The sequence below is a fragment of the Podarcis melisellensis genome, assembly GCF_964234715.1.
Source record: "Podarcis melisellensis genome assembly, chromosome: 14".
Taxonomy (NCBI): domain Eukaryota; kingdom Metazoa; phylum Chordata; class Lepidosauria; order Squamata; family Lacertidae; genus Podarcis; species Podarcis melisellensis.
This window is the reverse complement of record NC_138546.1, coordinates 12,948,447-12,964,369: the sequence shown is the minus strand read 5'-3', so window position 1 is coordinate 12,964,369 and position 15,923 is coordinate 12,948,447. Positions and strand designations below refer to the sequence as shown.

At 46.2% G+C, this 15,923-nt stretch overlaps 2 protein-coding genes across 4 annotated transcripts in view; one reads left to right on the top strand and one right to left on the bottom strand.

The window, feature by feature from the left end:
* The window catches only part of DCUN1D3 (defective in cullin neddylation 1 domain containing 3), a 34,364-nt gene extending 31,485 nt beyond the window's left edge, over positions 1-2,879 (bottom strand). Inside the window, exon 1 of one of the 3 annotated variants that reach the window (XM_081888904.1) lies at positions 2,763-2,879. The gene's annotated coding sequence lies outside the window, so the exon portion shown is untranslated. Of the gene's footprint in view, positions 1-1,235; positions 1,405-1,915; positions 2,019-2,762 lie in introns of those variants that run through there. The other 2 variants (XM_081888906.1, XM_081888905.1) reach the window with 2 other exon arrangements.
* LYRM1 (LYR motif containing 1) lies at positions 2,875-13,987 on the top strand. The gene is made up of 4 exons (XM_081888916.1): positions 2,875-2,988; positions 9,311-9,469; positions 12,304-12,396; positions 13,656-13,987. Exons 2-4 carry the CDS (start codon positions 9,311-9,313, stop codon positions 13,770-13,772), a joined length of 369 nt encoding a protein of 122 aa, XP_081745042.1. The 5' UTR covers positions 2,875-2,988; the 3' UTR covers positions 13,773-13,987.
* The last annotated feature ends 1,936 nt before the right edge of the window (positions 13,988-15,923 follow it).

Below are 15,923 nucleotides of genomic sequence, written 5' to 3'. Positions count from 1 at the left end.
ATTAAAAAAGACACCCTCAGAAATGCACACCTTAAGAGGATTTGCTTTTTAATAAATAAATAAAGTGGCTGCATTTAAATCTAAATTATAAGAGATATGTATTTTATGAACCTACTTGGCCACAACTTTTTAGCTCAAAGGCCAGTATTTCAGAAACAAAGAAATACAAATTGTGCAAAACGAAGTATTTTAGGTTATTAGTATTAACTTTTTTAAAAAATGAATATTGTCACTTTATTTAAAAACACACCTCTGAACTCACTGCTCGCATAAACACTAAACCCCCTTGGGGGCAGGGTGTTATGCTTTTTTAAAAAAAAATCTACCTCCACACCCTTCAGATAGGAAGAGAATATGAATAATGACTGGAAAAGCAAACCACACTGGAATGTGGCGTTTTGTTTGCACGTTTCCTACACAGCCAGTTAAAAAAAAGGGAACACATTTTCTACAGTTAGGGAAATCCCACTTCTCGTTTCACTAGCTACAAAGCACTTTCGTTGTTATCCCTTAATTCTTCAGAGAAAAAGACACCCAACTATCTCTTTGACAACCACTGCAAGCTCCTCCCCGAGACCTGTACCTGAGCCACACAAAAAAGAGTAAGTACCACAAAAAGCTTGGGGAGCCCCCAAGCAGGACCCAAACACAAGAGCGCTCTCCCTCCTGTGGTTTCAAAAGCACTACTGCAAGGAAGCAGAGCAAAGCCACCATGGCTAGTAGCCATCAAATACAGGCAATAAAACATCTAAAAGCATATCCGGTACAGATGCAGACTAGAAAAGGTCTCTTACTCAATAAGAGACTTGTTGAAAGGGAAAAGGCAATAGAAACAGAGCTGTCACCCCAAAACCTCACCCTGTATGAAGGTGGCAATGAGAAGTCTATACTACCACGAAGGCACCAGCGAAGTCAAGAACACTGAGTGGTAGCTGCTCCACCCCATAAATTAAGTAATCTTCAGCATCTTAGAACATAAGAAAAGATCTGCTAGTTCAGACCAAAGGCCCATCTAGTCTGGCATTTCATTCCTGGTGGTGGTCACCTGGAATTTTTTGGGAAGCCCACAACCAGGGCATTGAGCCCTTTCCCAGGAAGCCTTTGGTCATCCCTGAGGAGGTGTGCATGTCTTCTGAACACAATGGATCTCCTACTCATTTTTTCCTCACTTCCTCTGCTGTTTGTCTCATGTCTATTTCAGGATGTAAGCTCCTCAGGGCAGGGACCTGTCATACCTGTTTTTTTGTAAAGCACCATGTATGTAGATGACACTAAAGAAATAAATAAAGGAACAGACTCTTCAGCACTGAGGTATCAACAAGAGGTCATCTTTATCTGACCCTCAATTATGGAAGAACCTCCAAAATGATGTATTATGACCACAGTCCAATAAATTGACTTCCTGAAAGAGGAGACAGGAGATTGGTGATCTTGCACTACTGGTGGTGGAGAAGGTGTCAGTGTGCCAGACTTTGGGGGCGTGGAGGGGAAGGGACTGACACTTTCCCATTTTCCTCCTCTCACTTGGGGACATTCATTTGGAACAAGAAAAACCACATCCACGTTCCATGCTCACGACTAACACAGATTACACTATTTCACAGTATAGGGAGGTAGCGAAAGCGTGTTTGGGATGGCGTAGGCGGAAGAATGACCGAAAAACATCAGTGTCAACTGCCTCTGCATATTAAATGATCTTTAATTTCTGAAAGGGGGAAGTGCCTCCTTCAAAAAGAAAAACCCAAAACCAATGACCACACATTCCAAACATTTATGAGAAAGTGGTGTGCGCATATGTGTTTAACCACAGTTTAACCACCCCACTCCGAGCACACCAGGATGGTTAAAATAGCAGCTTCCATCCTGCCACTACTTCCAAGCCACATATTAAAAAGGTGCAGTCCCACACACTTACTTGGGAGTAAGCCCCTTTGAATTTGGGCAACCTGCCCTGAGAAAACTTGCCCAGGATTGGACCATGGGTGGATCCTTACCTTGTAGCCTTAAAAGGGGGAGTGGAAGTTCCCACCAAAAAAAAAAACACCCACACAATTTTGTGAATAAGGGTGGGTTTAATACCACTCCAATCTAAACTCACCCTGGGACACAAAGTGGCAGTGACGCCCCCCCCCCCATCCTCCTAGTCACACATCCTGGGGTGGGAAGCAAGCCTCTGACTTTACCAAGTAAAAATGCACCCAGATCAAGCGGATCCTAAGACCTAGCTAAAAGGAGGGGAAGCTTCCACAGACACAAAATCTGACTAGAGACTGCAACCAACTCACCTTCTGAGATAAGGGAGGAGGAGAGACAGTTATTTTTGGGGTGGGGGTGTTGGAGAGGTGGGAAGTCAGGGAAGATTTACATGCCCCAAAGTTGGAAGGAGGGGGGGTGGATGGAAGACTCTCTCACCCCCTTCCTCCACTGCCCCTGCTTCCCTCATGGGGACTTTCAGGGGCCCCTCATGACCCACCCCAACCCCTCCAAGGGAACACGTATCCCCCCACCAGGGCTCCAAATCTTCCTCCTCCCTCTCTCCCCACCCCGAAGCCCCTTCTAACTCAGGGCAGTCCAAAGGGGGAAGAGAGGCAGAGAGAAGGGGGCGATGGGGGGGAGAGCTGAGGACCTTGGCAGTTGCTCAGGGGGGGGGGGGCAGGGAGCCCGTGTGTGAGGGAAGGGAGTGGGGGTGGGGGAAACCGACGGGAGGCTCCCCCAGCCCCATCCCGTAACGGACGGGAAGAGAGACAGCCCAATTCACTCACCCCTCCGCACCAGCTCCTTACAGCGGCCAGGGCTCCCACTCGGGCTCAGCCTCCCCTGCATCACTTCCGGGGGGCGGTGTCCGTTTGGGGAGTCAGCTGGCGACGCGCTGACGCAGGGCGGCGCCCGCGCCGACGTGCCTGACGCCGCACGCCGTGAGGGCAAGAGGGGGCGCTGGACTCCCCCGCCCCTCCCCCCCCCCGTCGTCGTCCTCCTCCTGCTTCTGAGGTAAGTGAGGGAGGAAAGCCGCGCCGGGTGAAACTATGCTAGGCGGGAGGGTGGGGAAGGGAAGGGCGATGCCTGCCTCAGGTAAGGGAAGGTTGGAGTGCTCCAGGGGGGCGGGCGTGTCACGGGGGAGGCCAAGGCAAGCGTTTTGAAATGAGGAGGGGTTGGTTGTGGGTGTGGCCTTCCGCACTCGCCACCCCCGCCCCCTTCGTATGTTGGTACAGCCCAGATGGCTCCGCGGGCTCCCTAGAGCGCTTGACTTGTTCCTGCCCTCTCCTCTAGAGGGCGCCAAAGCACCTTGGCCTGGCGACAAAATGGCGTCGCCAATGTCAACCAAGAGAGGGAGAACCTGACCCCCTAAATGCACCCCTTTATAACACCTTGTTGGGTCTCTTGGCAGTCAATCACACCCCCTGCCATCTCCTTCCAGCGCTGTGCCCTTGCTCTCCTGCTGAAGCTGCCATGACAACCTCACTTTCAGGGGGTGGGGCTTGAAGGAGCTCAAAGGCGGGGCCTTGAAAACCATGGGGCGGAGCCTGATGGGGCTTAGTTGTGATTGGGAGTTGATACGATGCTGCTTGAGACCACTGTGTCAGTCCATTGGGAGTATAGTCTCCTAGGGTGAAACCCTAACACATTGCCCACCACCATTCCCGAAAAGATGCAGATTTGCATTGCATTCATAGCTGTCAACCTTACCTTTTTTGCGGGAAATTCCCTTATTCCAGTGCCAATGTTTCCCACTGCTATCCGGGATTGTTAGATATACCGTAGACTGTCCCCGGGACAGGTGAGGCTGCTGATCCCTTATTTTCAAATCTGAAAGTTGACAGCTATGGATGCATTTCTGTATTCTAATTTTTATTTATTATTTAATATGATTTATCTGTCGATTTATCTAACTCAGGCTTTCCATGTAACATGCAGGTGAAGTCTACACTAGATATGTAAAACACAGTTACACCACTTATAACAGTTACAGCTTTTCCCCAGTCATGGGAAATGTAGTTTGTTAAAGGTGATGGGGATTGCACACCTGTGAGCTCAGCACCCTTTGCAAACTACACTTCCCAGAATGCTTTGGGAGTAGTAATTTTGATTGGATGCTGGGTTAGGGGTGACCACGGTGTCTGTTGCCCCATGACACCATCTCATGTGTTCAACATCACCACCCATAAGTCATAGGTAGATAGGGCGTTAGCCACGAATGGGGAAACTTTGGGGTCTCCAGCTGTTGCTGGGAGCCAACAGCTTTCACCCCCAACCATTGGGCATGCTGGCTGGGACTCTTGAGTTGGATTCCAACATCTGTAGAGCCACAGTTGCCCCACAGATGGTGTTAGCTGATGGGAAAGTTAAATTATATTCAAGCCAGCAGTTAAAACATCAGTGACAACTGAGCAAAGCTGAAGCCTGCAAAAGAAACCCAGGAACCCACGAACGTAAGCGAAGCCTTTGTTTTAAGCCTACCCTTGAAAGCAATAAGCGAAACTGAAATAAGGAGAGGAGCAAGAGCAGCACTTGCTGTGTGTATGTGGCTTTCCACCTGCAACACAGAAACCATCAGCATTACTGGCGCATCTTCTGAATGGGCTCAGTTGATCTGAGTCAAAGTAATGGGAGGTAGGAAGGAACTGGTCATATCATGGGCAAGCGAAATTCGTGGAGAATAATTAGTTTCATTAATATTTAGATCCATTGTTTTATTTTGGCCGTGGCCCAGTACTTGATAATTTCTATTATTTTCTGCGTGCTTAGTCACCTTTGCCAAAAGGCCAAAAATGAATAAGAAGTGCAAATCCATTATTTTGCTCCGGATTTGGGTTGTATATTTTTGGATGCCTCATTCTTATAATGAGTGCAGAGATAGCTGAGAATGTCATTTGTTGTGGTAAAGAAAAAATAAATAAAAGAAGAGTTCCAGGAAAAGACTTTATTCATGCTGCTGAGACTTATAAGGTGAAATTAAATTGCTGGGCTACAGCGTTGACCGAATTCTACATGTATTGATGTTTTGGGAGAATTTCCTAGGGGGTGGGGAGCAGTTGTCTGATTGCATTTTTAAAAATGGAATAAGGCAAATCTTGTCCCATTAGTCTTCACCAGAACATTCTTTTTATTTTATATAACAAAATTTATATAATTGATTGCAGTAAAACCTCAAAGCAGTTTACATACAGAACAAAATACTAAAATTATTATTAAATACAATTAAAAGTCAGTATTAACAACATTCGAAAGCAGCTGCAGGCTAAAAAGAGAGTAAAAAAAATCGATTTCTGTATGTCTGCATAAGCTTGCCTAAACAAAGATGTTTTAAGAAGGCACTGAGAAGAATCCAGCAAAGGCATTTGCTTGATGTCAACAGGCAAGGAATTCCCAAGTATAGGAGCTGCCACAGTAAAAGTTTCATTTCTTATGAATGCGGAACAAATATTATGTGGCACCTCTAGCAGTGCCAATTCCATAGATCAAAGAAGTGGCTGAGTGGGCATACCGAGTGGGTAAGGCGACCCCACAAGTGCAAAGTATAAGAGGCTGAGGAGTTCTAAATTTTCTTTTTTAAAATTATGTCACCAAATAGGAGAGAGAATAACGTTTGAAAAAACAAGGAATTGTGCCTATGATCCTTCTCTCTCTCAATTTCCACCCCATGGTTGGTAACGTTACTATCCAAATTGCCTTTGGTTTCAGGTCATCCGTGTACATTTTTTCCTGACAGAGCAGATCTTGGATGTATTCGAAGCAATGAAAGGATTTCTCTAGAAAAGAGCTTGAGTCAGTGTTTTGCTTCTGCAACTAGGAAATGCAGTGAAGGGCAGGTAGAAGTCCTTGCAAGATCATTGGCGGCTCCTGAGCAGGTCCATCTCTCGCTCCTCTGAACCGCCCAGTGCTAAGAATTGCTGCTTTTTATATTTATTTTTAAATGATGGGTCCGTCTAGTTCAGTATCCAGCTTCTGACTATGGCCAACCAGACCGTTTCTAAAAGATTGGCTATTTTGTTTATTGAAAACCACCCCCCTCTACTGTTCAGGGAGAAAAAAAGACTCCCCAAGTGAGGGCTTGAACCCAGATTCTCCAGCCATAGCCTAATACATTCACCAGTACATTGAGTTTCAGAATCACAGCTGTCAATGCACAGGAACGAATCAGGGACCTTTAGATATTGGCTGCATTCGCATCTAATAGTAAGCCATAAACCACAGATGGGGAGCCTCAGGCCTGTGAGGCAAATGTGGTCCTCCAGGCATCAACCCCACATGACAAGAAGGGCTGCAACCCAGTGGTAGAGCATCTTCTCTGCATTATTGAAGATCCCAGGTTCAATTCTCAGCATCACCCAGTAGGGCTGGAGAGAACCCTCACTGTAACCCTGGAATGCCCCTGCCAATCTGCGCCAACACTGCTGAGCTAGGTGGAACCAAGGCTCAGTTTAAGGCAGCTTCCTAAAATACCCGACTTCACACAAAAGATCAGAGCAGTGCATTGCTAACTGGATTGCAACCTCTTCAGCAGCTTCACCAGCCCTAATCCCGTTCCCCTTTTGCTCAAATCCCAGTGCACTAGTCGAAACAGAAGCTTGCCCAAGTATCTTGCACAAAGACGGGGGCGTTAGAAATGCCCACCTGCTCCTGGCATCGTTAAACCAGATGAGCTGTTGTCGCGGGGGGGGGGGATGGATCCTGTTCATGCCAAATGACTTGATAGTTTAATGCGTAACTGTGCACTGGAAAGAAGGTGATCTTCTGAGCCAAGCAAAAAATCCTCCTCCGTTCCCCTTCTCTTCAATGTCACGGGGGGCGAAGCATGCCAGCTGTTCATTCTTCCTCATAGGAAATCTGCTGAATGTCTACCACAGCGGCAGGCCTGTTGGCTTTCTTCGCTCGTGTTTTACCCCAGGGTTGAATTTGACCCACTGACTTTTTCGTTGTTGCTGCAGCTTAAATGTGCGGAGCCGTGAATGATGATCTGTCACCGCTCCCAGCTGCAGAGCAATTGTGGGCCATCACTTCAGCTAAGTGTTATAATTTAGCTCTTAAGACAGCGAAATGGGGACTCCCAACACTGGCCGTTCTTGGAAAGGCGCCCGAGAGTGGCGTTAAGCAGGCGCCGAGAACAAAGGCCAGAATGTCCCCTGCTGATGTGATTCCTCCACAGGAAGGTAGAACAGTTGCTTTGTATCCAGAAGGTCCCAAGTTCAACCCCCAACATCTCCATATGGGGCTGCCCGAAAAACCAAAGGTTCTCCAGATCTGGCCTGCACTTGGTGAGGACAGTGCTAAGCTAGATGAGCCAATGGGTCTGATTCAGTATAAGCCAGCCTCCTATGTTCCTGTGCACAGATGGATGAGTGGTATTGAGAGGTAGACAGCGGGAGACCTCCTACCCCCAGAAGGATCTTAGAAGTGGGTTTCCTTTCTGAAGCTTTCTGAGCTCAAATTAGGAAGCTGCTGTGCCTTTAGTGTACAGTTGTGGGGAACTGTCAGCCTTCCAGATGTTCCTGAACTCCAAATCCCATCCGCCAGCAAGCATGGCTCAAAGCCAGGGATCATGGGAGTTATAGTTCAGCAAGATCTTGAGGACCAAGGTCTGCACACCTGAGCCGATTGCTGAGCATTTTTGTGCAGCAGGGCTGGGGTCCCTGTGGCTCTCCAAATGAAGGAGCTGGCTATGTTGAGCCTGGAATGAGGAGACAGAGAGGAGATCTGATAGCCATCTTCAGATATCTCAAGCGCTGTCCCATGGAAGATGGAGCAAGCTTGTTTCCTCCTGCTCTGGAGGGTAGGACTCAAACCAGTGGATTCAAGTTACAAGAAAGGAGATTCTGACTAAACATAAGGAAGAACTTTCTGACAGTAAGAGCTGCTCAGCAGTGGAACGGTCTCCCTTGGAAGGTTGTGGACTCTCCTTCCTTGGAGGTTGGCTGGCCATATGTCATGGATGCTTTAGCTGAGATTCCTGCATTGTAGGAGGTTGGACTAGATGGTGCTTGGGGTCTCTTCCAACTCTACAATTCTATGTTTATATGATTCAAATGTTGTTGGACTCCAACTGCCATCAGCCCCAACGATTTTGGCCAATGGACGGGGAGGACGGGAGTGGTAACTCAACATCATGTGGAGCGCCACAGGTTCCCCAGATGTTGCTACAATTTGCATCATCCCTGGCCATTGGCCATGCTTACTGGGGCTGATGGGAGTTGCAGTACAGCAATATTTGGAGAGTCAAAGGTTCCCCACCCTTGTTCCAAAGTACTGAACAGTGGCCAAGTGCCCAGTCCATCTCCAAAACAGAAAACATTGCATTCACGGTGATGCTGTGGTCCCTTCATTGGAGGAGTGGTTTAAATCTGGTTTGCCCAATAACTGCACCAGCCAAATCCAGTCCCCTAATCCCCTGCTGTGAGTCAGGCAATCTGGCTTGGCCGGTTTCTGAGCCGTTCTGAAAGACCACCATTTTCCTTCAGCCTCCCAAAGCCTAGTTAAACATTTGCCATCTGTTCCTTGAGAAATGACAATAGGTCGCCTTTGCTGAGAACAGTTAAGAAAGGGAGTATTGTGCCCATCTTGTTGAGAATCGCTGTCTGGATTCACAGACAACGAAAACTTAGTCTTGAGTTCACAGAAACCTCCGGCATAAAAAGACCAGAAGCCCCGAACAACAGACAAGCTTCTGTTCTGAGACGTAGGTTGGATCTGCATTCATCGTTCCTGAGTCAAATGTGTTCGTGTTTTAAATGGATCCCTGGCTTGGATCCAGCATGCCCTTTGACATACCCCCAAACATTTCTCCGACAAAAATATGGACGTCCTAATTTTACTATTTACACCCCACCCATCTGAATGGGTTGCCCCAGACACTCTGGGCAGCTTCCAACATATATAAAAACATAATAAAACATTAAAAAAAACTTCCCTATACAGGACTGCCTTCAGGTGGCTCAGGGATCTGATAATTCCATAGCTTCCCAACATTTCTCTAATGAAAATAGGGACGTCCTAAGGAAAAACAGGATATTTTGGTGTCAAATCAGAAACCTGGATGGCGTCTGTAAATCCGGGACTGTCCCTGGAAAATAGGGACACTTGGAGGGCCTGGGATGCCCACCTCCTTCCCCCAAGTTGGTACACAGAAAGTAAATGTTCTCTGTCATTGGCAGATGATAGTAGTTTTCTGTCTTTTCTGGTTCTTTGTGTTCAGCTAGGAGCCATTAAAATATTTGAAAACTAATTAAGGAGTATGTGAAAATGTCCCATCTGTTTGGAGGCCTCCTCCCACCCCCACAACCATAAATGTTGGTGGGTCTGTTCCCTGTTTCTCTAGATGACGCCCGTCACCCGTCAAGAAGTTCTTGGCCTTTATCGCAAGATATTTCGCATCGCCAGAAAATGGCAATCGGCATCCGGCCAAATGGAAGAGACCATCAAAGAAAAACAGTACATTATAAATGAAGCAAAAACGTTATTCCTAAAGAATAAAAATGTGAGTGTTTGTCTTGCTGAATATTTATGGGTTTTGAGTTGGCATCGAAGATGGCAGGAGGACTGGCTTCTTCCCGCTCTGTCCCAGCTGACAGGGCAAATGTTCTTTGTATGCAGACGGTTGCTTCTTTTTAGACCAGACTGTGATCATCATCGGGTTTCCCCATGGAAGAAACAAATCCAGCATCTATTATGAAATTAATGAAGCTTAAGCTTTAGGGCCCCTAATCTTGGGAGGGGATGCAGAAGCAACTGTACTAAAAAATTTGGGTCTATTAGACCCAATTTGAGTTGCAATCCCAAAGCAATCCCAAAGTCAGCAGCACAGATGTTGTAAAGGTGTGGTGATCTGTGATCTGTCAAGATAGCAGTGGTTACCCAGACCTTGTTATCGGTTGTGAAGGGGCTCCCATGACAGTTCAAGCTTCAGGGGGCCCCAAATGTACGTCTGCCAATGAACAAATCATAGGTCAGGGGTAGGGTAACTTTTTCAGCCCAAGGGCCACATTTCCTTCTTGGCAGCCTCCCAGGGGCCACATGCTGCTGGTGGGTGGGGCCATATGCAGAAGGGGGCAGAGTACATAGCTGTCAACTTTTCCCTTTTCTTGCGAGGAATCCTATTCGGAATCAGGGAATTTCCCTTAAAGAAAGGGAAACATTGACAGCTATGGCAGAGTAACAAATGTGAATCTCACCTTTGTAGAATAAGCTAGTTTCTGCACCGGCTCAGACATCCCTCTCTTCCTTCCATACAGATGTAAATCCTACTGAGGTGGCGTACAAAAAAAACTCTGACCTGTTGTTGTCTTTTAAACAACAACAACAAAAACCACATACCCACTCACAACAATACCAGCATTTGAAAAGCAATCAGGATCCTTCCCACAGAGCAGTTCCTGGTTAAATGGCCTTAGCATAGGGAACAACCCAGTTGTAGGTCCTGAAAGATCAGCTGTAGATCAGTGTGGTAAAATACAACCGTAATGGGCTGTAATCTGATGCAACTGTGTCGAATCGTAGAGTTGTAAGGGACCCCAAGGGACATCTAGTCCAACCCCCCGCAGTGCAGGAAATCTCAACACTGTCCTCCATCCAATTTGAAACCCTGTCAATTTGAAATCCCATCCAGTGTGAAACCAGACCAGACCCTGCTTTTCTTTGCAAACCTGCTAGCAGTTTTATTGCTGCACAAAGACAAAAGCCTGTGGTTTTTAGCCCCCTAAGAGTTCAGTTGCCTGTGTTTTCATGTTGGCTGTAGAGGTAGGAAAGGCTAGTCCAGGCAGGGAGCCTCTTAGCAGGCTAGTTACAAAAAATGCCTTCTGCCAGGCAGGCTGGCTAAGCAGGGCGTTCCATCCCTGCTCCAACCAGCCTCTTGGATTTCCATTTGTGGAGGAAGAGACTTTCTTTTTTCCAGATGCTGCTGCAACTCTGATCAGCCCCAGCAAGCACGGCCGATTCAGCCATGTTCAGCAATGTCTGGAAGGCCAAAGTTACCCCACACCTGCTCTGTGCATAGCATAGTAAGAGGTGGGCTGTGGTGACCCATTCTTCCTTTGCCAGCCTGCTCATTCACTTGCATGGAATTCCTCTTCGCCTATGACTACCAGGCGAAGGCTCAAATGTAAGGTTGCCCTGATGGATTCTTAAAACATGCGAGTTCCGTTTTAAGAATTCCTCCTTTGGAATCTTTGGGAGACCAAAAACCCCATGGCTTTGCTTTCCTGAACTGTGAGCGATATATATTTTTATCAAAAGTCGACCTACAATTTAATTAAAAGACAGCACAGTCCAAACGGGTAGGCGCAAAAAGAGCTCAAATTAGACACTCCGTGGGAGAACAAAGAGCTGCTCTGAGTTAAATTTGGAATCAATCAAAGAGCTGCTCAGAACCCAATCCAGAGAAGAGATATGGGTACCTCACATTTAACAACGCTCTTTGATCTCATCGATTTAAATGGCACTTAGGCACACAAATTGTGCTGTGTGGCCTTGATCAGCAGTGGACTTTGTACGATGCTAAAATTTGGCACCCCGACCTCTCATGATCCATTCTGCAGCATTGTTTCGGCACCCCCTGCAGGCCGACCCCCAGTGCTACCGCAGCGTTCCTGCTAGTCTAAAACCGCCTCTGCCTTGATACTTGGCCCAGCGGAGGCTGGTTGGTTAAGGTGAATGGGGCATTGACCCACCAACCTCAGCCTCAACCTCAGATTCTATTTTTTTAAATAAATGTTGTTTAGTCGTTTAGTCGTGTCCGACTCTTCGTGACCCCATGGACCAGAGCACGCCAAGCACTCCTGTCTTCCACTGCCTCCCGCAGTTTGGTCAGACTCATGTTTGTAGCTTCGAGAACACTGTCCAACCATGTCATCCTCTGTCGTCCCCTTCTTGTGCCCTCAATCTTTCCCAACATCAGGGTCTTTTCCAGGGAGTCTTCTCTTCTCATGAGGTGGCCAAAGTATTGGAGCCTCAGCTTCACGATCTGTCCTTCCAGTGAGCACTCAGGGCTAATTTCCTTAAGAATGGATGCGTTTGATCTTCTTGCAGTCCATGGGACTCTCAAGAGTCTCCTCCAGCACCATAATTCAAAAGCATCAATTCTTCGGCGATCAGCCTTCTTTATGGTCCAGCTCTCACTTCCATACATCACTACTAGGAAAACCATGGCTTTAACTATACGGACCTTTTTTTAATAAATAGAATAGAATAGAATGTCCTCACCTGGGCTAGTGGGGCGGGGCTGCAAGGTGTTTTTTTTTTTTTAGATGGCTAATTTCCACATGGATTCACAGCTTTCTGTTTTGATTTCTGTTTTGTCTTATGTTGTTTGAGAAGTTAACAGATCCGAAGCTGATTAAACAATGTATAGACGAATGCACGGCGAGGATAGAGATAGGACTTCACTATCAGATCCCATATCCAAGGCCTGTAAGTAGAAATCCACCTGATGTGAATCTCTTCGCCCCATTACTCCATAGAATTCCACATGTTCTAGACAGAAACTACTGAATCACCCCATTTGCTTCTCCAGGAACAATCCTACAATTACTGCTAAGCACATGAGTCAGGCTGAATCAGGAGTATATCTTCAAAGATGTCTCCCACATCTGCAAGAGTCATTAAAATGATGTCTTTTAGTAACACAAGTTGCTTGGAGAATCAGGATGTTGGCTTGATATTTAATTACCATGTAGCACCGATTCTCAAATTTTTAGACTTCAAATGATATTAATTATCAGCCCACAGACAGTCACAAAGACAGTTCCTTCTGTCAGCATTCAATTCTTTATGCAAGTGGGGGTCCAATATGGCAGTAATCCATTTGTTTCCCCTCTGCCCATACAGTGTTTATCATGATTTTACTCCCCAGATCTCAGAACCTAGGCTGAATTGATAAACCACATTTTTGAGATCGGCTGGGAAATCAGAGACCACAGCCAGCAATTGGATTGCAAACCCTCATTTGGCAGAATGTTTGAATTGAAAAACCATGGTTACGCCCATTGCTGTGCTTCCAGAGGCCATTGGCTCAGAGACATGAGCACGGAGCGAACAGAAAACAAAAGCAGACCCACAGCTCTAAATTATGGTTTGCCTGTACCTTTGGAAGCTCACTTCATGGTTTGGGTTCTGAACGGTGGTCAGTGGAAACCATGTTTCAGCACACTATCTGAATTGAACCTCTGGTCTTATTTCAGTGTAACAGTAAATGGTGAAAACACTAATCTTGGTCAGATGGTTCCTTCTCACCCTTTCTGGAACAAGGGGTGGGAAAGGAACCCTGGCTTAGCATTAAATCTGAAGGCGATAGACTGGTTTGTTTGCTCCCAAAGCCAAAGTTAGCTTACTTACTGATCATGATTTCTTAGAGCAAAACCACTCATGATCTCTGGTTTAGAAACCAAACTGTTTCCTCCACACACTAGGAAGGAGGAGACAAATGGCCCAGAAATGCATGTCCGTGGTAAGCATTAGCTATGGTTCAACCTAAGGTGTGAAAAGATGGACCATGGAATGCCTTTATGGGGACAGAAACTGGGATGTGACTCTACTTCCAGGCCCACATGCAACACCCCCTTCATTGGGCTACGGCAGTGGGACTGGTTGCATGTGTGTCTGTTTTCTGATTTTTTGCAGTTTCCAAACGTTTGGGTTTTTAAAAATTATTTTCTCCTTGCTTCTCATAGACTCATCTGCCTCCCATGGGTCTCGCCCAGCAGCACGGCCGTACTTTTCGACATCAAGAGAAGCTGAGAAAGCTTTCCAAGCCTATCTACTTGAAATCCCACGATGAAATTTCATAATCAGGACTGTTGCCTGTGTCTTCCTCGACTGCTTGGCAGATTCCTTTCATGCATAAATGAAACTGGTGTGGTTTGCACTTGCTGACATCGCCCTCAAGGCCAGGGGCCCACTTGATCCTGAGAAGGCGATGAGTAAGGATACAATCAAACGGTCTTGTATTTATTAAGAGTCAGCAGATGACTCACCAATAAAAGTCAGATGATTTATGATAGGATAGGCAAAGTGTGATGCGTCTTGCATTGTAGAAGGATATAGCACCATGCAGAAAGGCTCAATAATCTTCTGAAACCTAAAACATTGTTTTTCAAAGACTACAACAGCATGGTGTGGCAAGTAGAAAACACCTTTAGCAGACAACAGAATGGCGTAGTTTGGCCAATATTTTCCCCGGCCTTTTTGCACTTGGCTGAGGAGTGAGATTGTGCCTTCCATTCCTACCCACTGGGGGCCCTAGTCTCTCTCTACATCCTCATGCAGAGCCATAACTTGTGAATAAAATCCATCGCATGGAGGCTTAGCCAGTGCGAGATCCTGGCATGTTTCATGTGCGCTTATTGGGAAGTAGATGTCAGCCCACAAGCACTCATTCAGCATGTTACCCACCCAACTCATTTTAATGCTCTTGTGCCATTGATGAAGCACTCGGTCGGCTACTGTGCCCTATGTTTGAAAAGGGACAGGGTTGGAAAAACATCAGCAAAGACAGAAAATAACCCTCTGGCAAGATGCCTGAAATAGCCCTCCAATTTAGACCAGGGTGGGAAACCTTTGACCCTACAACATTTGAGGGGACCTCAACTCTCATCACTCCTGATCATTGACCTTGCTGGCTGGAGCTGATGGGAGTTGGGAGTCCAACAACATCTTGAGGACCACATGTTCCCCATCCCTGGTTTATGCCTCCCTTTCAATGGATAATAATTTTAAAGCAGGGATACAGATCCTGTGGCCCTCCAAATGTTGTTGGACTCCAACTCCCATCAGGCCCAGCCAGCATAGCTGATGGTCAGGGATTATGGGAGTTGTAATCTAACAACATCTGGAAGACCACAGATTCCCCTGTTTTATAGCTGAAGGTCTAATCTAGATTTGCGTGTGGGTCAGAATCTGCCCTGCTATTAAGAACATACTGTTCCATGTCAGGAGATGGTACCGACCAATTGTTAACATAAACAGAACTCCAGACAAAGCATAGAATGATCCACCTAAGGTTAGCAGGATAGTGGTGTCTCTTGCTGCCATAGGAATAACGCAGGTCAGCCTGAGCTGTATCATTTGAATGGGGTGATGCGGTGAACAGCAGCTTATGAACACTTCAAGTGTTTTGTGTTCTTGGTAGCAACTTGTGTCAACAGGGTATGACTCAAGTAAGAAACCTTTTTCTTGCAAATGACTTGAAAGCACAACTTTTATCCCATCAGAGAATTCTACAAGGTAGAAATGCAAAGTCCTCTTCTTTTATCTCTGTTAAGGCTGAATTGTTTCTTGTGTTGTATTTGTGGAAACGTCATTGTAAGAGGCCTGAGTTACTCTTCCCCAGAATGTGTAGCTTCAGTCATTGCACACATCCTCTAAAATGTGTCTAGCCTATTCACTGCTTGAGATGTATGTTGTCCATTAACCACAGACAGCTGTGCAGAGGGTTTTTTCCCTTTGAATATCCATCTTTTGAATTCTGGGCTTAAAGGAACTAAAAGCTTGAATATCCAAAGTATATCAATAAGGCAAGTGAGCTGGTGCAATGAGGTATTGCGTGGCCTAATTAGCTGAGTCAATATTACTATCTGGTTATGGCAAAAGCTCAGGGGTAGAACACCCAGTTCTGCAAGCCGCTCACTAGATGGCCCCAGGCAATCAGAAAAGGGTCTCTCTTCAACATTCATGAATTAAACAGCATCCAAACCAGCTGACTCCTGGGAAAATGCAACTTGGTTTTAAAAAGGAGCAACAACAAAACCGAGCTCCAACAATATACACCTTTTCAGCTTTTGAAATTTGATCAGGGCGTCTTGAAATTGCTGCCCTTTGAAAACCCGAAGTTATTACACCTAAGATCCCCTTTCAAAGCATTTTGCGCTTCTTTGAGAAAAGACTCTGCATAAGCAGAAAACAGTTTCACAGAGTTAATTAAAGCTTCCACAGGAGAAGGC